This window comes from Microcaecilia unicolor, chromosome 5 (genome assembly GCF_901765095.1).
Source record: "Microcaecilia unicolor chromosome 5, aMicUni1.1, whole genome shotgun sequence".
Classification (NCBI taxonomy): domain Eukaryota; kingdom Metazoa; phylum Chordata; class Amphibia; order Gymnophiona; family Siphonopidae; genus Microcaecilia; species Microcaecilia unicolor.
The window spans coordinates 228,819,493-228,846,316 of NC_044035.1; the positions used below are offsets into that span (position 1 = coordinate 228,819,493).

General features: G+C 45.1%; 1 protein-coding gene across 2 annotated transcripts in view; it reads left to right on the top strand.

Annotated features, from left to right (window-relative positions):
- The window catches only part of BRWD1 (bromodomain and WD repeat domain containing 1), a 523,732-nt gene that overhangs the window by 193,722 nt on the left and 303,186 nt on the right, over positions 1-26,824 (top strand). For both annotated transcript variants that reach the window (XM_030203838.1, XM_030203839.1), the window contains exon 22: positions 17,665-17,747. In XM_030203838.1, the coding sequence (XP_030059698.1) occupies positions 17,665-17,747 (83 nt within the window). The remainder of the gene's footprint in view (positions 1-17,664; positions 17,748-26,824) is intronic.

Sequence of the window (26,824 nt, forward strand, 5' to 3'; positions counted from 1 at the left end):
ATGGGCCACCACCCCGGTGGATCTTTTTGACGCTGAAATGAATCACAAAGTCCCTCAGTTCTGTTCTAGGCTTCAGGCCCACGACAGGCTAGCATCAGATGCCTTCCTCTTTCATTGGGAGACAGGTCTTCAGTGTGCATATCCTCCCATTCGTCTTGTGGGTAAGACTTCGCTGAAACTCAGGCTACACCACGGGACCTTATCTTGATCGTGCCTTACTGTCCTTGGCCTATCTGGTTCCCTCTTCTTCTGGAGTTATCCTCTGAAGAACCGTGGAGATTGTACTGTTTTCCGATCCGTATCAGGCAGAAAGAGATCTCTTCTGCATCCCAATATTCAGTCTCTGGCCCTTGCAGCCTGGATTTTGAGAGCCTAGAATTTGCTTCCTTAGGTCATTTGGAAAGTTTCTGGTGTTAGGGTAAGGCCCTAGATCCTCTTTCTTGACCTACACAGACCCTGCTTGAATACCTTGTACATCTTTCTGAGGCTGGTCTTTGTAAGGGTTCATCTCAGTGCAGTTAATGCTTATCAGCGTGTTGAGTGTAAGCCCATCTTTGGGCAGCCTCTAGTTAGTTTGCGGCATGCGAGATTTGCTTTTGTTAAAGCTCCCTGTCAAACTTTCACCTGTGTCATGGGACCTCAATGTCGTTTTCACTCAGCTGATGAAAGCTCCTTTCGAGCCACTGAATGTCTTTCATCTGAAGTACTTGACCTGGAAGTTCATTTTCTTGGTGGCTGTTAACTTCAGCTCGCATGGTCATTGAGCTTCATGCTCTAATAGTGGATTCACCTTATACTAAGTTTACTCACAACAGAATAGTCCTGTGCACATACCCTTAGTTCCTGCCAAAGGTTGTGTTGGAGTTCCATCTGAGCCAGTCAATTGTCTTGCCAACATTTTCCCTGATCTCATGCCCATCCTGGCGAGAGCACCTTGCAGACCTTAGATTGCAAGTGAGCATTGGCCTATTAAATGGAGTGGTCTAGTATCCACAAGACAGTCCGCCCAACTTTTTGTTTCTTTTGATCCCAACAGGATGGGTATCACCATCGGGAAACGCGTCATCTGTAATTGACTAGCAGATTGCATTTCTTCACTTGTGCCCAGGATGGGCTGTCCCTGGAGGGTCATGTCACAGCTCACAATGTCATAGCCATGGCTGCGTCGGTAGCCCACTTTTGGTCAGGCTCCATTGAAGAAATTTGCAAGTCTGCAATGTGGTCTTCACACATTCACGTCGTTACTGCCTTGAGCAGTATACTCCTTGAGCAGTATACCCGACGCAACAGTTGTTTCGAGCAGACAGTGTTGCAGAATCTGTTTGGGGTCTAGAATCCAACTCCAGCCCCCCATGCCAGTTTTATTCTGTTCCAGGCTGCACTCTCGCGCAGTTTGTATATAATTTCAAGTTAATCTCATATCCTCGCCATTGCGAGGCCCAGTTGATCACTGTTTGTTGTTTTCGGTGAGCCTGGATGCTAGGGATACCCCAACTGTGAGAATTAATTTCCTGCTTGTCCTTGGAGAAAGCAAAGATACTTACCTGTAGCAGGTATTCTCTGAGGATAGCAGGCCTTTTATTCTCACAAAGCCTCCCGCCTCACCTTGGAGTTGTCGCCTGTGTTTTCCTTTTTTTTTGTGCTGTAGTATCTAACTGCATTAACCTCGCTCTCACAGTGGGCGGGAAGGCACTTGTGCATGCACTGTGGAGCGGCTCCCGCACTCCACAAATCTCTGTTCTTCAGCCTGTTACAAGCTCTGGACCGGGCGATGCAGGATTGTGTTACCCAATTGTGAGAATATAAGGTCTGCTGTCCTTGGAGAATACTTGCTAAAGGGAAGTATCTTTGCTTTATCCTACCTTACCTCCATGATTCCCAAATCTGACATTGGGGAACCCCAGCCATTCAAGTCTTCAGGATAGCTGCAGTGAATATTCTCCCAGAACAGGTTTGGGAATCACTGACTTAACTGTAACAGGTGTTTTCAGAGGAGACAGCAAGATAAGTCCTTACAATATTAACTCCATACTGTAGTAGCCTGATTCCCTTTTGTTGTAACTACTATAAACTTGGTGTAAAACTGGGGTTATGCTATTCAATGACAGCAAGGGAACTTCTGCAACTACAGAATGTGATGTGCAAAAAAGCTGTCCTAAACTTTAGAAACATGTTAATTTTTCTGCTGTATTTGGTGTAGTTAGATAACATCACCCATCTGTAAGCATTTATATCTCGCTTGTTACAGGTTTAAAAAAAGAAAAAAAAAACCCTTTGCTTTGTGAGTAGCCCTAGGAGAGCTAAGGGCCAGATTCAGTATCTGGTGCTCAAATTTAGCTACTGGGAAAAATCCAGTAAGCACCCTTTATAGAATAGTGCTTAGAGTGGATTCCCACACCCAGCTTTGGGCACAAGGACTTAGGCAACTGAAACCTGGTGTGCCAGTTGGGTGCATGGCCCCTGTATTCTATCACACTACACTTAAATATGTGGAATGCCCTTAACCTGCCCGTGCCCCTTCCATGGCCAAGTTCTCTTTTGGGTTGTACATGAGACACTTTGGGCACACAACGTTATAGCATGTAGGCAGGTGCCTGTATAAATCCAAGTTAGTGCCAGTTAATTCTAATGAACCTAAATAATTTGATTTTTATCACCCAGTTGATGACTGTTTATGTGCACATTTGGTCTCTTAGCCCAACTTTGGGGCAACCTATATAGAGTCCAGGGGTAAACATGTAGCTTTTTGACATAATGAACTTCCTTATGACAAAGGCCATGCACATGTACATTTCTCACTTCTATCAATTTATGATGCAGCTTTTGCCTTTTCTTAAAATCATTTATCCTCAGAGAAATATCTGATACTGAGATGATTATTGTAATTGTATTTTGGTATTTGTATGTATTCTTTGTTTTCCACCTAGAACTATTTGCTTGTGGCATATAAGTGTTAAAATCAAATTAATTCACAACCTTTTATTGTACATGGATGATGTCACTATCACCAAAACAAAGTTCTCAAAGGACAGGCAGGATAACTGAACCCTCATGTATGGGTGATGTCATCAGAGCTTGCATTGGAAGTTTTCTCCAGCATGTTTGAGTTTTTGAGAGTGCCTTACTGTGCTGTCTTGTGGAATCCCCCTCAGTCCATCTTCCATGGACCCAAATCTACTATAATAAAACGCACCCTCAATGTTCTGAAGCCATCTGACGTCACTCCCAGGCTGAAGGGTTCGTGGATTCACAGTGGTGAAGCCATCCCACTCACAATGTCTCTCTGCCCCGCCCTTGCATCAAACGTTATGACTAGAGGGCGGATCTATAACAGTGAAGGGATCGCTCCAACCACCCGACCACGCCCCCACCCACACAGATGTCACTCTCTTCCTCTAACGCTGCCACTTTAACGGCCCTCCCGTCCGTCCCTCCCACCGACTTCAACACTCACCCCTCCCTCCAATTTCAACACCCCCCTCCCTTCACGTTACTGACCCCCCGGACCCCCCCTGGCACGAACCTGAGGACAACACGCTTTCCTGCGGAAAACATCCCCCAAAGCCTCTGGCCGCTACCTGCCCCAAGTCGCTTGCTCGCCCACCGATGCCACCGCTACGCCCACAACTTTGCCGCTCCACCCGCCCCCCCCCCCTTCCTAGCAACGGACCACACCCCCTCCAATGAACGAACACTGCCTCTCATATCGCTTCTCTTCGGGTCTTCTTTCTTCCCTGTGTCCCGCCCTTCCGGAACTTACGTCACAAGAGGGCGGGTCATAAGGAGGGAAGACGACCCGAAAGGAAACGAACTGCTGGGCTGGTGAGGCGTACTGCGTGCAGCACTAGACCTTTCAAGTCAAGTCAGGTACTTCAGGTGGCAGGAGTCTAGGGTCTCAAAAGGAATTTTCATCGACTGAGTAAGGATAACAGCCTCAACTTCCAGTGCAGCTCAACACATCGTTAAACCAGTCGTGGCAAAGCAGTGGATCGTATCTGAGGACTTCACCCGGAGCTTCTATGGGCCAAGAAAGAGGTTGGTGGGCCAGGGTTGGAAATGGTGACTGCCGATCTCGGGGGCAGGGGCGACTGGAGAGCTCAGGGGAGGGGCATGGATGGCCTGGCCTGCTGCGTGCAGCACTTTATAACGGGGGTAAGACGCGGGGGGGGGGGGGGCAGTGACCGGCGATCTCGGGGGCAAGGGCAACCGCAGAACTCAGGGGGAGGGCCATGGATGGGAACAGAAAGGGAATGATGGTGGACATATGGGGTTCATGGGGACAGATGCTGCATGGCAGGGCAATGTAGGAGAAAAGGCAGAGAAGTCAGGGAGCACTCTGGAACTGGGAGGGAGAGAGGACCCTCCAACTGTGACGGAGGAAGGGATCCAGAAACAGGGAGGGAGGGAGGGAGGATCATCAAACACAGGGAAGGAGCTGGAACCTGGAGGGAGGGAGTGGGGGACCTGGAACTGGGAAGTAGGGAGGGACCATGGAAGAGGCGGGGGGGGGGGGAGTGGGGAGTGACAACAACCCTGGAACTGGATGGACCACACTGGGAGGGAGGGGGGACCCTCCCCCCCACAGACTCTCATTATCTCACACACACACAGTCTCTCTCTCTCTCTCTCACACTCACACTCACACTCTCACACACACACACACACACACTGAGGAAACAGGCCTTTTTCACTAGTCAAACATATAAACAGCGAGTGACCGTACTCACTCGCAAATGCGCAGTAGAGACCTTCTCTGCCCCGCCCCCACGTCAATACGTGATGACGGGGGGCGGAACACAGAGGGTCTGTACTGCGCATTGCTGACGGAGGGACACCGCCGTCTAACGCTCCCCCCACCCGAGTCGCCGCCGCCACCCACCTACTACCCGGTCGGGCCCTCGCTCCACTATTGAAACAGCGAGGGTCCGGGAACGCAGCACTGAGCTCTGCTGAGCTGCCGACATCGCCCTTCCTTCTTCTTCTCTGCCTCTGTCCCGCCCTCGACGACGTTACGTCACACGAGGGCGGGACAGGCAGCTGCAGGCAGAGAAGAAGAACGAAGGCCGACGTCGGCAGCTCAGCAGAGCTCAGTGCTGCGTTCCCGGACCCTCGCTGTTTCAATAGCGGAGCGAGGGCCCGGCTGGGTGGAAGGTGGGTGGTGACGGCTCGGTGGTGGGGGCGCGAACTCGGAGGGGGAGGGGCAGCGGCGAACTCGGCGGTGGGGGCGGGCCTTTCAATCCCCCCTTACAAAAAATACATGAGGGATGCCATGGTCAGGTCCCTGGCACTGTAGACACCAACTGTAATCATTATGGATATGGGTCTGTTGCATTGGGAACACCTTTTGAAGCCACTGAATGTCTTCTAGTCATGTTATCTGGAAAAAAAAAGTTGCAGTGAAATCAAACAACTATGTAAAACTATCTGGATGGGAGCCAAATATGGCCCAAAATGAGCTGCTTAAAATTTTGAAAGAATCAGCGAAACCTACCTAGGGACATTTAACATTTCCTCCTTTCCTGAAGTTACTATTGAGGAAACTACACTTCTCCTTTCTTCCTCAAAATGTACCACCTGTTCCTCTGATCCCATTCCCACCCACCTTCTTAATGCCATCTCTCCTACTCTTATTCCTTTTATCTGTCACATTCTCAACCTTTCACTTTCCACTGCGACTGTCCCTGCTGCCTTTAAACATGCTGTGGTCACACCTCTCCTTAAGAAGCCTTCACTTGACCCTACTTGTCCCTCTAATTACCGACCCATCTCCCTCTTTCCTTTTCTCTCCAAATTACTTGAGCGTGCTGTTCACCGCCGCTGCCTTGATTTTCTCTCCTCACATGCTATTCTTGACCCATTACAATCTGGTTTTCGCCCTCTCCACTCAACCGAAACTGCGCTTACTAAAGTCTCCAATGACCTATTACTGGCTAAATCCAGAGGTCAATATTCCATCCTCATTCTTCTTGATCTTTCCGCTGCTTTTGACACTGTCGATCACAGCATACTTCTCGATACCCTGTCCTCACTTGGATTCCAGGGTCTGTCCTTTCCTGGTTCTCTTCCTACCTCTCCCTCCGCACCTTTAGTGTTCACTCTGGTGGATCCTCTTCTACTTCTATCCCTCTGCCTGTCGGCGTACCTCAGGGTTCTGTTCTTGGTCCCCTCCTCTTTTCTATCTACACTTCTTCCCTTGGTTCATTAATCTCATCCCATGGCTTTTCCTACCATCTCTATGCTGATGACTCCCAAATCTACCTTTCTACCCCTGATATCTCACCTTGCATCCAAACCAAAGTTTCAGCGTGCTTGTCTGACATTGTTGCCTGGATGTCTCAACGCCACCTGAAATTAAATATGACCAAAACCGAGCTTCTCATTTTCCCCCCCAAACCCACCTCCCCGCTCCCCCCATTTTCTATTTCTGTTGATGGCTCTCTCATTCTCCCTGTCTCCTCAGCTCGAAACCTTGGGGTCATCTTTGACTCTTCTCTCTCCTTCTCTGCTCATATCCAGCAGACCGCCAAGACCTGTCGTTTCTTTCTTTACAACATCCGTAAAATCCGCCCCTTTCTTTCCGAGCACTCTACCAAAACCCTCATCCACACCCTTGTCACCTCTCGTTTAGACTACTGCAATCTGCTTCTTGCTGGCCTCCCACTTAGTCACCTCTCCCCTCTCCAGTCGGTTCAAAACTCTGCTGCCCGTCTCATCTTCCGCCAGGGTCGCTTTACTCATACTACCCCTCTCCTCAAGACCCTTCACTGGCTCCCTATCCGTTTTCGCATCCTGTTCAAACTTCTTCTACTAACTGTTTTAATCTATATTAACATAACCTATAAATGTATTCACTCTGCTGCTCCCCAGTATCTCTCCACACTCGTCCTTCCCTACACCCCTTCCCGTGCACTCCGCTCCATGGATAAATCCTTCTTATCTGTTCCCTTCTCCACTACTGCCAACTCCAGACTTCGCGCCTTCTGTCTCGCTGCACCCTACGCCTGGAATAAACTTCCTGAGCCCCTACGTCTTGCCCCATCCTTGGCCACCTTTAAATCTAGACTGAAAGCCCACCTCTTTAACATTGCTTTTGACTCGTAACCACTTGTAACCACTCGCCTCCACCTACCCTCCTCTCTTCCTTCCCGTTCACATTAATTGATTTGATTTGCTTACTTTATTTATTTTTTGTCTATTAGATTGTAAGCTCTTTGAGCAGGGACTGTCTTTCTTCTATGTTTGTGCAGCGCTGCGTATGCCTTGTAGCGCTATAGAAATGCTAAATAGTAGTAGTAGTAGTAGTAGTAGTAACAGGACTTAAAAAGTGAACAAATATTCCAATCACTTGAAAAGGAATCGCAGAGGAGAGCGCAATGTGATAAATATATATATACTAGACATTGAGCCCGTAAAAACGGGCTATTATAGGTTATGGATATCAAAAAGAGGGCTTTGTGGAACAGAAAAGCAGAAGGGAAAAACTTTTCAGCTGTGACAAGATCTGTCCCTGAAGCTGCATCAGATGTTATGGATTCATTGGTATGAAGAATGTTGGTCACCTTTAACATCAAGTATCAAAAGAGGCCATTGGGATTGGTCAGTCTGATTCCCACCTGAGGAGGAGGAAAGATGCATCCTTGTCTTCACTGGCACAAAGTGAGTGTGATGCTGGTTACTCGATGGAGATTGGATCACCTTGATGTTGCTCTGCCATTGAAGCACAGAACTGAGAGAATTGAGAAGAGAGGTCATCGGTGTCCTCCAAGCATCCTCAACATGAGTATCTGTAGGGATGCAACTGACACTCCCTCCCCACTTTTACTGAGGAAGGTACGATATAGATGCACAAATGGCACTAAATCTGGGCGAAAGCAACTCTAAATAAAAGGTCCCAGGATTCAGAATTCCCTCTTACTGTTCACTGATCAGTCACGTGGACCACACAGAGCAAATAAAAAAAACGATTTATCTACAAAGTAAAGTGCAAAAACAAAAAACAGAAGAGGAGTTTAGGACTGATGTATTACCCCCTGATACAAGAACTTAAGATGATAAAATGAACAGAACTCAGATGGAATAACACACACCCTTTACGGGCAATGAGCCACCTGAAAAGCCCAGCTGACTATCAACAGACCTTAAGTAACATTCTGAGGCTGTATATTTTATCTCCTTACAATAGTGGTTGGAACAGCAAGGTAGACAGTGGTAATCACCATATGTTGTGGTTGGGGTGATCTTGATCTTTGATGATCATTGACCTTCAAATCATAATGCCATCATAACAGGTGATTGCACCGTGCCCTATTGTGGTTGTGGCAAACCACATAAATGCCTCATCTTGAATACTCCCCCTTCGAATTCCTGGGGTTCCAAGCAGTCTGGGGCTGTGTAAATCTGTCCAAGGCTATCTGCATACCTTCAAACTGAGCCAAGTGTGTCACTGGGTAAACAATGTAGTCATGGCAAGCACAAGTCTTTCAAGCACTGTGTGGTTAGAGGACAACATGCCAGCACAGCAGGTTGAAGTTAGTCTGTGATTCATTGTGTATATATTTTATGGCATGGGGCTTTACCCCTCTAAAGTCTGCTTCTCTGTGACAGAGGGTGTGACAACCTACACAGACCTAAGACCCCCAGTTCTGATATACCCAGGTGACTGAGGACATGGTCACTCCTACTTTGATGTCCACACCTTTATTGTTGGCAGCCTTCGAGGAGCAGATCATGCACAAGTTAAAGAAACGGAGCGCTTTTTGCTGAACATAATATAGCCACTCCTTGAGATCCATGCACTGCCTGCACAAGACACTGTGACACCAAAGCCTGAAGAAAGCTCAGAGTTGATGGCTGCACCAGTGTTATGTCTAGTCCACTGGGGGAGAGAGCTTCCCCAAGATATTGGGCATCATCACTCTTGATTTTCCCTAGCCAAACCCTAATGTTAGTCCATAGTTTGAGACAGACAGACAGAGACTCAGAGTCTGACTGAACACTTCTGGGATTCTGAGGAAGAGCCAGAAGCTTTCTTGGCTCCTTTAGATATTTCTCCACCTCACAAGAGGTATAAATCTTTACCCCAGGAGCTCTTGTGCAACAATTGTGTGAGAGAAAATAGCCCAGAACATTCTAGAAAGAGTAAACCAAGGCAGAAACATTGGATATCCTCAAGGCTTTCAGCACTGATGCTGCTCATTTATGGAATCCTGAAAGAGGTTCAGGTGAGAATGTGCCCCCCCCCCCCTTAAATCTCTCCTATTAACAAGGTCAACACCTAAACTAAACAGGCTCCTAGATTTGAGAAATCAGCAGCTTTCTCACTATTCCATGGTGCTCTCAAAATAGCCAAGATACACACCTTGGTGATCCCTGGGAGGGAGGCTAGGACATTGGTATCTTTCATGAGAATGTTTCTTTAGAATGCTGTGTTCGCATCCCCCACATAGCATACTACCAGATCTTTATGGAAATGAACTTGCAGAACATAAGTGCCAATCGGAATCCCCACGCTGTTCAAAACAAGCGCTCTAAAAATAGTGCTGGAACAGTGTGGGGCTATAATGTTTGTATGATTAGAGCTTAATAGCTTACAAATTTAGACATGCCATTAGTTCTGATCATAGGGGTAAAGTGAGGAAGGTACAATCCTCCAGCACTAGTTTGACAGGTCTGGGCTATCAAAAGCCCGGCCCTCTTAAATGCAGGAGATGGAGGTCTTTGGGGCCCCTGGACCTCCATTATCCCTTCAGCCCTGGTGGCCTAGTGCCACAGCAGTCCCCCCGACGTCCCCACCCCCGCCCATACAAGGGCACGGGGTGCTGGAGATCCGGTGGATCTCCAGCCCCCCACCCCACCCAGAAAAGCCCTGGTGGCCCAGTGGGCCGCAAACCCAGCCCTTCAACCTGGTGGTTAGCTGCCCCCCTCCCGCCACCCCATACTTCCGTGATGGAGGAGAGAGTAGGACACTCCCTCCTTTCCAGTGCTGCCTTCAAAATGGTGGTGCCCTGCCCAGTGCATCCTGGGACGCAAGCAAACACCGGGGTGCTAGTCCAGTGCTAATGGCCTCTAGTGCCCATGTTTGCTTTTGATCTGGGCATAATGCAAAGTGTAATGGTGTTTGACAACACCATTCTTAAGGAGAAGTCTAAAGAACTCAATAGGCTAGTAGCCAAAGGGAAGGAATGTGCAGGATACATGATCTATGTGACCTATACTCTTTCTGATACGGTATCGAGAGCTTCTGCATGAGTATTGGCTCCCACAGACTCGCCTGGCTGAGGACCTCAGACTTAAAATTTGATGTATAGGACAAGCTTGCCGATGTGTGCTGTGGAGAAAATTTCCTTAGTGATGGCTGTTTAGAGAGACAGTTGTACCCTTTCCAGGCCCCTTTCTGACCCAGCCTCCGCTAGGAGGTTTCAGAGCAGTGAGCAAGAGAGGTTCTGTTACTCTCATAGGTGAATATATCCTCCACCTGCCTACTGCTCACAATCTAGACAGGATCTTGCTCTCATACCAGACAGGCAAGGGCCCAGACATCCCAGGCTGCTCTGCAGTCAAGTCAAACACAGAATTTTGACTTGCTCCAGGAGCCACATATCCTCTAGCCCTGTAGCTGTTCTGGACAACCACCTGGTAGGAGGGAGGTTGACATTTTCTGCAAGTATATGGCTCCTAGTAGCATCAGATTTGTCAGTTTTCAAAATATTCTGGGTTGGGTACCATCAATAGGTAATGGACTTTTTTCCAAATTGCTCAATGAGAGTATCAGTCAAGCTTGCAGTATCAGGTAATACTTAAAAAGGAACTTCCCCCCTCTTGTAGGCCAATGCAGTTGAGCCCGTTCCATCAGGGGAAAAAGAGCAAGGATTTTATTCCAAGTACAGTGCAATCTGCTTAAGTGCAAGGGTCTGGGACCAAAGAAATGCATGCAGTTAACCAGAGCGTGCACTTAACCGTTGTGACCCAAAGAAGCTTGACATCTGATAAACATATGTACAGTACTGTTTATTATTATTCGTACAGTATACAGTCTCAGTTAACTGACATTAGGCTTTACTTGAAGTAATCAGTTATAGTCCTCTGTACACTCTTGGGTCTGTGAGTTCTATAGACTATATCTGCCAGATGGTAAAAACTGTCATAGCACTGACATCCAGTGGCCTCCAGATAGGCCCGCACGGTGTTGAGAGTCTCCAGCGCTCTTGCAAAAGTGACAGGAGGAGGTTGTTGAATTTCATCAGCATGTGCCTCGCTGCTCATTTCTTCATGTGTTCCATCATCAGTCGTTGCTGCCTGCGTGTAGGCACATATCTCGACATCAGTGCTGTCTTCAGCTGTTTGTAAGATCATAATCAACAGATATGTATTGATGAAACTCCTCTTCAGTAACACTGGCTGGTATGTCTATAACCTCTTCATCTGACACGTTTCAACAGCTGCATCCCCCTCCAAATCCTTAACAAAGCTTGCCCGCTTGCCTGTGTAACATGATTCCAGGCTTCCTTCTGCATATGTAGAGAATCCAACAGTGATAGATTACGATCCAGTTCAACAGCACGTTTATCCTTGCCAATCTGGTTATCCATAATGCTCATCAGACGATGTAGCACAAGAGCCCGATAATGTTGTTTGAAGTTGGCTATTATGCCATGATCGATAGGTTGGATCAGAGAGGTAGTGTTTGGTAGCAGGAAGACCACCTTGACATTTGACAGCCTGACATCATCCCTGTGTGCAGCACAATTATCTGACGCTTTTGTGCCCGCATTCTAGTTAACTTCTTTAGCCACTGCTTCCAAATTTCCCCAGTCATCTTGAAGCAACGGGGCTGTTTGCTTTTTCCAATGACGAGGGGTTCCAACTTCTCATTCCCATCCATATTGCAGCAAAGGAGTATTGTCAGTCGGTCTTTTGATGTTTTACCTCCAGTAGTTTCGGCATGTTTGAATGCAAGTGTTCCATCAGGAATCGCTCACCAGTAGAGACCGTTTTCGTCAGCATTGAAAATGTCACAAGGTGCAAACTCGTTCAAGATGGTAGGAAGAACTGAAATAACCCAATTTTCAGCACCAAAGTCATCAGCATCTTGTTTCTCACCATGCTGTTTCTTGAATTTTATGCTGTTTCTCTCCTTCCATCTTTCTAACCATCCAACAGTGGCTTTGAATTCAGTTAGTCCAAGACTTTCAGCTTGCTGGTTAGCTTTCTCCATAAGCAGTGGACCACTGACAGGAAACTGCTCCTGACTTGAGAAAACCACCGAAGAAGAGCATCTTCTACATCCACAGCTTTTCCCGCCCGTTTTCGTTTCCGTTGTGCATTTGTATTGTTTTGCCAGTCTTCCAGAAGCTGGTCTCTCAGCTTCAAGACACGTGAAATTTGACTGGGATTGACACCATATTCTTTAGCAATAGATGCTTGACTTTTTTTCTAATTTTTTTAAGAACTTCTATTCGTTCAGCCAGTGTTAGTCTTACAGTTCCGCAGCGATGACAACGATGACCCCGGTGCATGCTCTAACAGCATTCTTTCGCTTATTCTGCCTGTGGCAGTTAGAGGCAGTAAATTTGAAATCTCATCGGTTGTCACGCACCAATCAGCTTCCATATTCCATGTGCGCGCTTATGCGGAGTCTTTCCTGCAGAGGAGCGGTCTTGAACCATGCATACAGTGGGGGAAATAAGTATTTGATCCCTTGCTGATTTTGTAAGTTTGCCCACTGACAAAGACATGAGCAGCCCATAATTGAAGGGTAGGTTATTGGTAACAGTGAGAGATAGCACATCACAAATTAAATCCGGAAAATCACATTGTGGAAAGTATATGAATTTATTTGCATTCTGCAGAGGGAAATAAGTATTTAATCCCTCTGGCAAACAAGACCTAATACTTGGTGGCAAAACCCTTGTTGGCAAGCACAGCGGTCAGATGTCTTCTGTAGTTGATGATGAGGTTTGCACACATGTCAGGAGGAATTTTGGTCCACTCCTCTTTGCAGATCATCTCTAAATCATTAAGAGTTCTGGGCTGTCGCTTGGCAACTCGCAGCTTCAGCTCCCTCCATAAGTTTTCAATGGGATTAAGGTCTGGTGACTGGCTAGGCCACTCCATGACCCTAATGTGCTTCTTCCTGAGCCACTCCTTTGTTGCCTTGGCTGTATGTTTTGGGTCATTGTCGTGCTGGAAGACCCAGCCACGACCCATTTTTAAGGCCCTGGCGGAGGGAAGGAGGTTGTCACTCAGAATTGTACGGTACATGGCCCCATCCATTCTCCCATTGATGCGGTGAAGTAGTCCTGTGCCCTTAGCAGAGAAACACCCCCAAAACATAACATTTCCACCTCCATGCTTGACAGTGGGGACGGTGTTCTTTGGGTCATAGGCAGCATTTCTCTTCCTCCAAACACGGCGAGTTGAGTTCATGCCAAAGAGCTCAATTTTTGTCTCATCTGACCACAGCACCTTCTCCCAATCACTCTCGGCATCATCCAGGTGTTCACTGGCAAACTTCAGACGGGCCGTCACATGTGCCTTCCGGAGCAGGGGGACCTTGCGGGCACTGCAGGATTGCAATCCATTATGTCGTAATGTGTTACCAATGGTTTTCGTGGTGACAGTGGTCCCAGCTGCCTTGAGATCATTGACAAGTTCCCCCCTTGTAGTTGTAGGCTGATTTCTAACCTTCCTCATGATCAAGGATACCCCACGAGGTGAGATTTTGCGTGGAGCCCCAGATCTTTGTCGATTGACAGTCATTTTGTACTTCTTCCATTTTCTTACTATGGCACCAACAGTTGTCTCCTTCTCGCCCAGCGTCTTACTGATGGTTTTGTAGCCCATTCCAGCCTTGTGCAGGTGTATGATCTTGTCCCTGACATCCTTAGACAGCTCTTTGCTCTTGGCCATTTTGTAGAGGTTAGAGTCTGACTGATTCACTGAGTCTGTGGACAGGTGTCTTTCATACAGGTGACCATTGCCGACAGCTGTCTGTCATGCAGGTAACGAGTTGATTTGGAGCATCTACCTGGTCTGTAGGGGCCAGATCTCTTACTGGTTGGTGGGGGATCAAATACTTATTTCCCTCTGCAGAATGCAAATAAATTCATATACTTTCCACAATGTGATTTTCCGGATTTAATTTGTGATGTGCTATCTCTCACTGTTACCAATAACCTACCCTTCAATTATGGGCTGCTCATGTCTTTGTCAGTGGGCAAACTTACAAAATCAGCAAGGGATCAAATACTTATTTCCCCCACTGTATAAGTGAATCTTGCACTTATCAGTGGTGCGCTAAACCAAAGTTTGTCCCCATAGAAATTGATGGCACCAAAAACGGGACTGAAGTATGGCATGTAGTTAAACAGAGAATGCGCTTATCCGACGTGCACTTAAATGGAGTGCACTGTATTTACTAAAAAACAAGAGGGTTTTGCACCATACTAGACCTAAGGACCCTGAACAAACATTTCAGCATGGGTGTTCCCTGGGCTCCCCTACCTTCTCTTCAAAAGCGTGGCTGGCTATGTTCTCTGGACTTAAACATATGTGGCTATATACATCCTTTGTTGCATTTACTATACTGCCTTTCAGTAATGCTGTCGAAGCAGTACTTCAGAACAAATTTAGAACATTGAAAGGAATACTATTCACAACAGGACAGGGATAGTCGGAGAAGCAGGAGAAATGAAGAGGGTCTCGAAGGACAGCAAAGCATAACACTTCTCACTGGTCTCCCACTTAGCCATCTATCCCTCCTTCAGTCCATGCAGAACTCTGCTGCACGTCTTATCTTCCGCCTGGACCGATATACTCGTATCACCCCTCTCCTCAAGTCACTTCACTGGCTTCCGATCAGGTACTGCATACAGTTCAAGCTTCTCCTACTAACCTACAAATGCACTCGATCTGCAGCCCCTCCTTACCTCTCTACCCTCATCTCCCCTTACGTTCCTACCCGTAACCTCCGCTCTCAAGACAAATCTCTCCTTTCAGTACCCTTCTCCACCACCGCCAACTCCAGGCTCAGCCCTTTCTGTCTCGCCTCACCCCATGCTTGGAATAAACTCCCTGAGCCCATACGCCAGGCCCCCTCCCTGCCCATCTTCAAATCCTTACTCAAAGCCCACCTCTTCAATGTCGCCTTCGGCACCTAACCACTATACCTCTATTCAGGAAATCTAGACTGCCCCAACTTGACATTTCGTCCTTTAGATTGTAAGCTCCTTTGAGCAGGGACTGTCCTTCTTTGTTAAACTGTACAGCGCTGCGTAACCCTAGTAGCGCTCTATAAATGTTTAGTAGTAGTACTTCACAGAAGACAGAGAGGTGGGTGATCCTGGCTTCTAGCAATAGCCCCTGCATCCCCAGTGAAGGCTGGGAAAAACAGATGTGTTTTCAGTCCAGCTCTGGAGAGAAAGTGGAACATACATCCAGGTCACAGGAACTTTCTGAGATTCATCTTAGACACTACTGCCAGCATTTGGCCTTGCAGCAACGAATCTATGCAACTGGAGCGCATGTGTTTTCCTATTTAGACAACTGTCTGGTAAAGCACACTTCTCAGGAAGTGTTTATTTTCTCTGAATCTGCCTTTGCTAATCCAGCAGCGGAAGCAGTGGCCCGTCTCATCTCTCTGGGCAAAGTTACATATGCCCTCCAAATATCTAGCTTTCCCAACCTTGAATCTGCTCATGACAGGCTTACACCGTCAGGCAGTATGGACTCTTGTAATTAGAAAGGAACCCAGTATGTAGTAGATATAATAAGATAGTTTATTACAATCTTACCAATGGTAATACAGGTAGGTTAAGCATTCACATAATGGAACCGCATATCATGGCACGTCCTCTCTCTCTAGCCTTCTGGAGTCTCCCTTCTCTGTTCGTCTTCTTCTCCTCTTGTCTCCTTCTTCTTCTCGTCTCATCTCGTCTCGTCTGAACTAATACTCCTCAAACTGCTGCTTATATACAATTTTGGCCCTATTCATTTCAATGGACCCCAGCTGTCTCAACAGGGCTCCTAGTCCTTATCAGTTGATCAGAATGACTTCACATGTACCCAAACCTTCCTGTAGCCCCCCCTTTGGATGTTCTCACCTGGGGTGCAGCTGACCCAGCACTATCTCTATGTAACCATAGCAACTCTTGCTTATGACGTCTTGCAGGTGCCAATCTCAGGATTGTTTATAGAGTAGATTGCCCCCACCCTTGCCAGTTCAGCACTTGCCACAGTGAAATGTAACTGTGTCAAAGGTGATCTCTGATTTTTACAAGCTAGCTCTCTTTTGTATCAGAGATGATTCTGATTTTAAGAAGCCTAGCTCTTATTATGAGCCATTGGCCTGTATTTTACTGAGAGCAAGGGCTAGCATAACTCTTCAGAAGGGGCATAAAGATAAGTGTACCTAACCAGGTGTTGTAGCTGTTAGGGTTCATCATAAATTATCCCAAGTTTCGTTTAAGCCCAACACAGCAAATGACGTTCATAGGAGCCTTGCCACCCATGACTTAGGCAACTGCCTTTTTTCAAAATAGAGGGTCCACAACTTGGTATCCATTGTAGAAGAAATTCAAGAGAGTCGAGAAATACCTTGATCTTTTTTTTTTTTTTTTTTTTTTCAAGAAGTAGTATAAATCGATATGGGTCAAAATTTGATAGTAATGATATTCCTTGGTCAGACCTGATGTCCACCTCCCCATAACAGAAGAATTTAACAATAAAGACATGGGCAGAGAGGACTGAGTCAGGGACACAATTTCTGCTGCGCTCTTTCCACCTCAAATTTCAATTACACTGGAGAGTCCAGGAAACAGGAGCCCTATATCTTCTGTATAAACGATATGAGCTGCACAACTGTCCTCCAGAATACCATGTATTGTTAGTTAGAGAGGTGGTGCCTGTTTTCCAGATCCTCCAATTTCTCAGTGAGCAAATTCACTGATTTTTGCCTGCATCTCCAACAGGTCTCCTCCATTCTTCTGAGCTATCTTTACCTCATGAATTCTCTCCTCCAAACGAATGTGCTCTGCCTACTCTGCCATCTTTACTAACCACCATCTCAGCAATTTCAAGTTTAGCTGCATGGAACTCCTCCAGCACCAAAATAAGTGCATCATCCGTCCCTTTATTCAGGGGCGTTTGCTGTGCACTGCTCCCTGCTACATTTGTATTTCCAGTCGGGCTCCCACTCCTGCCAGCCCTTGGTTTAGGGGCCTTACCAGTGTACATGTCTTTAATCGATGCGGTACTCTCACCTTTCAAGATCCGTGGCATTGCTCAGCACCTTTCTCCCACGACACTCTTTGCTGTGTCTCTGTTAATTTTAATTCACTGCAGCAACTCAAAGTGAAAGGGTAAAGAGCAGGAACCGCTGAGCAACTTTACTCGTATCTGCCCAGCATGGAGGCTTAACCGGAAGTCCATGCACTGGATAATTTGATTTTTTTTTTTTTTTTTTAATGGAATTATTACAGGAAATGTCTACTGTTAAACACATTTATAAATAGACAGTTTACTATGTCAGTATATAACAAATTCATTCTTTACGTTTTATGAATAAACTATCAGAAGGTAAATCTTTTTATTAAAAGGTCATACTCTATTTATCTAGCAAACGTTTGGTATGTGTCTTTTTTTTTTTTTTTTTTTTTTTTAATGCAGGAAAATGAAACTGCAGATCCAAGTGAGAACTCTGATACTTCTGATGAAGAGGAAGAATGGAAAAGTGAAAGTAACAAATCAAGGTATAGTTAAATAAACTGTGATGTTTAATGTCTCATTAAACAACAGTTCTTCATTGTGGACTAGTTTTATAAGGTGCAATATTCAAACTGCCTAGCTTGGTACAGGTTCTATAGGTAGGTTTTTTGTTTTGTTTTGTTTTAACTTGCAAGGCTTTCACCGGTAACTGAAACATCTTAATATAATAAAACGCACCGTGAACGTTCTAATGAGGACAACGTTCTGAAGCCATCTGACGTCACTCCCTGGCTCTGGCTGTAGGGTTCGTGGCGTTCGTGGTGTGAAGCCACCCAGCCGTCTCTGCCCCGCCCTCGCGTCTAACGTCATGACGTCGAGGGCGGAAACAAAAACAAACAAATCCGGCAGCGCAGCGTCAGGGAAGGAGGCGGCGCTCCCGACGTCTCCAGCCTTCCCTTCGCTGTGTTCCGCCTTCTTCTGACGTCACCTTGACGTCAGAAGAAGGCGGAACACAGCGAAGGAAAGGCTGGAGACGGGAGCGCCGCCTCCTTCCCTGACGCTGCGCTGCCGGAACCGCCACGGAGGTAAATTTAAAAAGAAGAAGAAAAAAAAAATAGAAATAGGGGAGAGAGAAGAGAATGGGCAATAAAGTTGAACAATGGGAGCGGGAGGGCAGGGGAGAAACGACAGCATGGATGCGAAGGGGGGGAGCATGGATGCGAAGGGGGGGGGCATGGATGCGAAGGGGGGGGAGAAGAGGGCGGGCCAGGCTGGGATATGGGAGAGAGAGGAGCATGGATGCGAGGGGGGGTCATGGAAGGGAGAGAGGGGACTTGCTGGAAAAGGATGAATGGAGGCGGCAGGGGACAGAGGAGAATGGATGGGCATGGATTGGGAGGGCAGGGCTCAGGGAGAGAGGGGAATTGCTGGAAAGGGATGAATGGAGGGGGCAGGGGACAGAGGAGCATGGATGGCCATGGATTGGGAGGGCAGGGCTCAGGGAGAGAGGGGAATTGCTGGATAGGGATGAATGGAGGGGACAGATGGGCATGGATGGATATGGATTGCAGGGCCGGGCTCAGGGAAAGAGGGGAATTGCTGGATAGGGATGAATGGAGGGAGCAGGTGACAGAGGAGCATGGATTGGGAGGGCAGGGCTCAGGGAGAGAGGGGAATTGCTGGAAAGGGATGAATGGAGGGGGCAGGGGACAGATGGGCATGGATGGATATGGATTGCAGGGCAGGGCTCAGGGAGAGAGGGAAATTGCTGGATAGGGATGAATGGAGGGGATGGATGGATATGGATTGCAAGGCAGGGCTCAGGGAGAGAGGGGAATTGCTGGATAGGGATGAATGGAGGGGACAGGTGACAGATGGACATGGATTGGGAGGGCAGGGCTCACACACTCTCATATACAATGTCTTTCTGACTCTCACTCTCACACACTCTGTCTCACACTGTATCACATTCACACTCTATGTGCCACACAGTCACTCACACACTCGCTTGGTCTCATACACTCACTCTCACAGAGAATCTGTGTCTCACACACACTCTCTCTCTCGCCCACACACACACACTCTCTCTCACACTGTGTCTAACATACACACTTGCACACACTCACATTCTCACACACACACTCTCTCACAAACACACTCACACCCAGACTCACTCTCTCTCTCTCTCTCTCACACACACACACTCACACTTTCACTCTGACTCTCAAACAGTCACTCTCACATACACTCTCCCAAACATACACACTCCGAGGAAAACCTTGCTAGCGCCCGTTTCATTTGTGTCAGAAACGGGCCTAATTTTACTAGTAAATATATAATCTTGCTATCCTTAATTGGAATGGTAGTGAGTCAGGGTTATCCTCTATATCCTTTGTGCTCCTGTAGACAGAATGCAATGGAACTTAGATTGGAAAGTATTATTGTTTATCTGTAGTGGATGTTTTCTGTAGAAAACAGGATTAATTGGGTGCACAAGTGAGGTGATATTGTATATGGCTGGAACAGAGCAGCTCTCCCAGAGTCAGAACTTAGTGTAAAGTTCTGAGCATGTGTGGCCCTCTCATTTCCTCAGTTCTAAAAGTAAATGCACTTACACAATTCTGGAGAATGTTAGCGAGATTGATTGTATAATTGAGCCTGCTGTCCATGGGAAAAACCTGTTGAGAGTAAGCTACAGTGCTTTCTCTGACAAGCAGGATTGTTGGGCACACAAATGGATGACTCCCAGATTTAGAACTGCTCACATCTTTTTATATAATGTCTCCAATTTTTGAATAATCCACTTTAAAAAAAAGCAAGACTTACTGTATAACACATACTTTGGCTGGCACAGTTTATCTAAAAAGTACTGTCTTTCATTATAGTTGAAAGGGAATGAAGGATAGGACAATTGAGTCATCTGATATTTAGCGGAGGCCAGATTGCTGCATGAACAGCCGCAGCCATATGATGCAGGATATAAGGATAGTATTGGTAGAGCGCAGGCAAATTTGTGAAAATTTATAACAAAGTTCAGACTCTAGGAAACAGATTTGTACTTATTTCTGAGGGCTAGGGCATGGGATTATGCAGAAGCAGTTTGCACTAGCTGCCTGAAAGAATGAACCCTGCATGGAAAATAATCCAACTGAAGAGTGAATTTCAGATACTGTCTGTATTTAGGATTAATTCGTATAAGTGCATGCACATCTTTGGGATGTAAGGTACATCAGCAGTTTTCTCCTTTTTTTTTTTTTTTTTTTTTTTTTAAAGAATGGCAGAATGTAGGGAAGAATATTTATCCTTACTTGCTCCTTTTGGTGATCTCAGGTCAGGTCTCTGAAATTTACAATGGGACATTAAGTGTCTGGTCATGAGGATGAGTACATATTGTATTGAAGGCCAGTTTCTCTTCTATGGTGGAACCAGTATATACGACAACATTCTGAGTTAGAAGGGACATTTTGTTGGAGAGATTGGTGTGGGAGAAGGGTAGAAAAGTCCATCATGAGTTTCCACCAAGAGATTGGGCAATGAAGTTCATGTGGAAGTGTATTTTAACCATTCTATTCTATTTGAGCTATTTATATCCTACTAATATCCATATTGAATCTAATGGGTTATAAAATTTAAAATAGTAAAAACAAAAAAGACCTAATAAGATTGCTCATTCAAATACTCATTGAAAAGATAAGTCCTCAATCCTTTATGAAACTGTAGATATCCAAAAATCACCCGGATTTGTACAGGTATAGAATTCCACAGTTTACCAACTTGAAAACTAAAAGCACCATCATGAAATCTCTTGTAATAAACTTGTTTGACAAAAGAAAATAAAGTAGAATAAAAGCGTGAATTCACTCGAAATGCTGAATAAGATGTTAACTGTGGAAGAAGGGGGGAGCAATTCCCTTGTAATATGCTATATACATTACAAACAGTTTTAAAAACTATCTGTGCAGAAACTGGTAACCAATGTAAACTTCTTAGCAAAGGTGTCACATGATCATAACGAGAATAGCCAAAGATAATTTTGGTTGCAGTATTCTGTAGTAGTTGTAACCTTCTGATTAATCTTGAACTTAGTCCTATATATAAAACACTACAATAATCCAACTGAGATAACACAATAGCCTGAACCAACATACAAAAATGTTAATTAAAAAAAAATAACTTATTGCCCTCAATTGTTGCAATTTAAAAAAATTCTTACTCAGTTTATCTGTGAATCTATTGATAATTGAGTATCCAAAATAATACCCAAGACCCTAGAGGATTTTTCAAACTGTAACTGTTCTCTGGAGTCTATTGTTGTACTACAAGGGACCAAAGTAGTAGTATTGCAAAAATATAATAATTTAGTTTTAAAAGATGCTGACTAACCCAAGATTGAATCAAGTCTATACAATCAGAAATAATAGTCTGTAATCTTAAGAAATCTGAAGCTACTGGAATTAAAATAAAAATGTCTTCTGCATATGAACAACCACAGTAACCTGATGCCTCCAAAATCAGATCCAGTAAGCTCATAAATACATTAAACAAGATTGGACACAATGAACTGTGGAATGCCAAAGTCTGATCTCCATGTAAAAGAAAAAATAATATTCTTCTTGACATAATAAGTTCTTAGAAAACATTCTATCAATTTATAAACAGTTCCAGATAACCCTAGTTCACTCAATCTATATATCAGAATATCATGATCCACTGTATCAAATGCTCCCGAGATCAAATTGGAGCAAAACAGAATGAACCCCCGACCAAGAAATTCTTGGACCTTGGAAACCAAAAATATTGATTTTGAGTTTGCATTGACCTAAAACCAAATTGGAAGACTATGTAAACCGTGAAGAGACTCCAATTACGATGTAATTTGCATTGCAACTATTGACTCCATAAGTTTTGCCATCCACGGGATGCTGGCTACTGGTTGAAAATTCCAGAATGGAAGGAAAAAATATGTTAGACCTTCTGCTCTTTGTCAGTAGGTAGGATTTATTTATTTATTTTTGTGGACTGCAGTTACCATAGGCAGTTATAACCAAGAGGAAGGCTGTTGCTCTTAACCAGCAAGACATTGCTTGGTTTAATTGTTTTTTTTGTTGTGAAGGCTTAATGAAACAGGGTTCAGAATCTGATGAAATTGTGTTTGATATTGGAGAACAGCCTGCCACAAATATAAAACCATAGTGCTGATTTAAATTGTCATCTAAGACAGTCCAGATGAGAATGAGATGGCCAAAAGATGTTGCAGAGTGAACCAGTGCACATACTAATAGGGCTTCAAAAGCAATCCCCTGCCAGTTTTGGATAGAATGTAGGCTTCTGGTTGAAAGCAGTGGAGAGTGTTAGCTTCTGTTGAAGGATAATTAAATAAGAAATGAAAGCTCAAAAGCTGGAGAAAAGAAAAAGTGTTATTTTGTAATGAAAAATGGCAGACATAGCTAATAAATCTATAGAACAATTAGTCTGGTTGAAACATTTTTTTTTCTCTTTGTAAACTGTAAAGTTTCATTTTTACAGAAGCAGATGGAGGATTATAATTGACAGTTCAAAAAAAAAAAAAAATCAGCCCAACTGTGTGATGGCCCTTTCCATAATGCCTGTCAAATTTTGTATCTCTGTAAGAATAAGTGCCCCAGAGTGCAAAGGCCCCGAAACTCCCATACCCTGTAGACTGAAACACCCCTACCACCAGTGAATTCTGGGGCTGCTAAAATCGGAGTCTGGCGAAAACAATGTCACTTAGGGGAAAACCCTTTTTTGTGGATCGTATACCACATTTGGTGAGGGAAGCGCTGCCTCAGTCCGATGGCCCAAGTCACTAATTTCACCTTGGAGATCTTCCCCAGGGAGGCTAATCCATTTGGACAGCTCGAAGGTTCATTTTTATTTCTTGTAGTCGCTCCCAAATACCATGCAGCGTCTCTTAGGCAGTCTCCGTGTGCTTCCTGGTCCCAAACAGATCAGGAGAGAGCCGTGTGGGTTGTGTCTGATGGTGAGAGGAGCGCTGCAAGCTTTTCACCCTGGTCTGGCAGTGCAGGTCCTGTACATGCAACTCCATCAGTTCCACTGACACCAACTTGAAACTCATCTCCACACACTCCCAGCCCAATGCCCGGACATCTCATTGAAGAAAAAAAAAAAAAGATGCTGAGACACGCAGATAAAATAGTGATGGCTAATTATGGCTGAGGGCTGCTCGGAGCTTCCAGCTCAAGTTCTCATGCTGGTACGTGACATAAATTCCTCATCTCAAGCTGGATATTAATGCTTAGCCGGCTAAGCGCTATTTAACCAGCTTGGAGCCATTCCTGGCCGGTTAAATAGCACTGAACATTGGTCCCTATGTTTCTCCTGATGTAGGCCTTTTGGCCGAAGCACAACGTTGTGTCGAGTCGATATATTGATAAAATTTTGTTCATCTCCACTCTGGGACTCCTGGTTTTTTACCCACTGCTTTGTTGTATTGTCCCTGTGTTTCTGAAACAGAGGGTCAACTTATTACTTTGCCAGCAGTAGATTAGAGTGGATAGAAAGCAACCTTCAAAATCATTGAAACAAAGCAGCGACTACCTAACTGAAGTGTGCCTAAAATGCACAATATACTGCGCTGTGAAAACTGCTTTGTTTTACTATTTCAGTGAGTTTGAAGGTTGCATTTGATAAATGAAGTTTTCCTATTTTCAAATGTAAACTTGCATTAGTCAATTGAGGCAAATGATTTATGAAATCCTTAGAGCTTGGATCTGAAATAGTTGTGCACTATAAGAAATCCTTTAGCTTATTCTATATAACAGCTGATACATCTTAGTCTATATTGAGAATTTATCATTATAGAAAGTTTTATACATTAAAACTGTTGATAAGTGTTGACAAGTATAACAGTTGATTTGAACTGGGGATTGACAACTGGTGAATCACCCGATCGGATAGCGATATTCTGGCATCGAGACACAAAGAACTGTGAGTGAAGAAGATTCCCTTGAGGACAAGCAGGCTGCTTGTTCTCACTGATGGGTGATGTCCGACGGCAGCCCCAGGATCGGAAGATCTTTCTAGCAACAAGTTGTGCTAGCCCTCGCGTACACATGCGCGCATGCGCGACCGTCTTCCCGCCCGCAGTGCAAGCGTGTCCCTCAGTCTTTTTCTTTCCACGGCTCAGGACGGCTGTTTTCAGGTGTTCTGCGCCCCAGAAGAGACCCTCGCAGCGTTTCACCGCGTTTTTTCGCCGATTTTTGGCGTGTGTACAACTTTCGTCTGTTTTTCTGTCTTCTCTTAAAAAAAAAAAAAGTTCCCTTATTTTCTTTACTTTTTTCCTGTAAGTTTTCTTTTTGTTGTGTGCAGCCTATTTTGGCCGCCCATTCGGGTTTTTCCCCTTTTTTGGTGTCTTCTTTGCCACCATCGCGAACTTTGACCTCGCCGGCGCGATTTTTCCGCCCATGTCCTTGAAGCCTGGCAGCGGCTTCAAGAAGTGCCTGCGGTGCCTCGTGTCTTTAGTGTTGGGAGCGGGTCATCGTCCCAACGCCTGCACGCTGTGTCTTCAGCTCAAAAAGAGGACCCAGGCGGTGAGATCGGCTCAGTGGAACTTGTTGTTTGGAGTCTGGTCCGGTCCTTCGATGTCGACGGAGCCAGCGGTACCGAGGTCATCGACGGTATAGATGTCGGCATCGGAGGGTGCATCGACGTCTGGAGTGCAGGTGATGGCTGTCCAGAGATCCTACGCTGGTAGCCTTGACATGACCCTCTAGAGTCAGCCCAGCCTGGGCATAAGTGAAGGAAATGCAATCTGCTAGCCAATTTGAAATGGTGCGTTTCCCGACAGAGACTCCCCTCCTATTGGAATCAGATGAAACAAACATTCGGGCGGACTGTCTGAATGGGCTTGTCCGCTCCACATAGAAGGCCAATGCTCGTTTGCAGTCCAATGTGTGCAACTGACGTTCAGCAGGGCGGGTATGAGGAGCGCAGGCAGGAAGGCATGCCACGCATGCGCAGTCGAATGTGCAATACGTTCAGAAGACTCTAGCAAAAAAAATTTTTAAAAAACATTAGATAGCACATGTCATTTAGGGAAAAACAAATTAGGATTAGGGAATGTATGTATTTAGGGTCAATTTATCCCTCCCAATATGGTGGTCTACCCACCAATACCTGGGAAGAAATAAATCACCCAAGGCTGCATCAGTTTGTTCTTTATTAGATCTCTTATTTCTTATCAAGTATTTGTACAATTAGCAGATCAGTGATATCTCACTGGAAGTATGGAATATTGCTATACAAAAGTACTGCTATATCTGAGACTCCATTCAAATACTTTTATTATTTTCCAAATATATGTACAATCAGTTGCTTATGGGAGTACAGTACCACAGCGACACATAGGTGTTATCTGGGTCTGAGTCTCTGTTTTATTAACCAGCCAAAGCCAATTAGTGGATATAAAAGACTCAAGGCTACTTGCCAATTCAGATACAGTTGATTGGTTTCTCATGAGAGGGCAGCCCTGCTTGCACAAAGGTACTGACTGTGACTGTCTCTCTCCATTGAAATAGGAAGTACACTCATTTTTATATGTCCATTCAGGATACAGATATTTTTATTTTTGTTACATTTGTACCCCGCGCTTTCCCACTCATGGCAGGCTCAATGCGGCTTACATGGGGCAATGGAGGGTTAAGTGACTTGCCCAGTCACAAGGAGCTGCCTGTGCCTAAAGTGGGAATCGAACTCAGTTCCTCAGTTCCCCAGGACCAAAGTCTACCACCCTAACCACTAGGCCACTCCTCCACTCCACTATGACAGTAAGCACACCTTATTGGATCTGTGTTAATGTCATAGTTAACACTGATTGGCTATGGTAATGTTGATTAGTATTTACTGGAAAAGCTTAATAATAGACTAGCTGTTCCTGGAAGACTAAGTCATCTTCCTGAGGAGTTATCATGTTCTGTTTTTCACTAAAACATCTGTGACCACCATGTTGCTAAACGATGTTACTCTGTTTTTCCACTTACGCCCGTTCCTCATTCTGTTGCATCAGAATGTCACAACAGCTCAGGAGCTTTACTGTAACTCCAGAGTTCAAATTAGTTACACACCTTTAAGCTTCTGTGTCATTTTTAGATTCTGAACCAAAGTTGGGCCGAACCAAAGCTCATAGCTGTAATGATGATAGGAAAAATAAAAATTACGTCCGCATCCAATTTTCAAAAGTGCAAATTAGGGAAAATTAAGTTCTATACTTGACCTAAGAAAACAGATAGCTGACATAGCAAATAATCAGTTAAGTGTACTGTTCCCCCATTTATACAAAACAAGGGTCAGAAAGGACACACAATGTGGGAGAAAAGTTTTACATGCCAGGTGTTTACTAGGAGCATTTAAATTATAATGGTCCCAAATAGGAAATCTAACAATGTATCTCCTATGTAATGAAAGAGAAAACAATTTAAACAAATTAGAGCAAACTAGGTAGTTGCCTAGAAAAGTTCTGGATCAGCACAAAACATTTTCATTCAAGGTACATAAAAGTTTTTTAACAACTTCTTAAATCTAATCATTGATCTAGATTCACTTTTTCTTGGGGGCAATTTCTGTAGAATCTGTTACCTAAGGT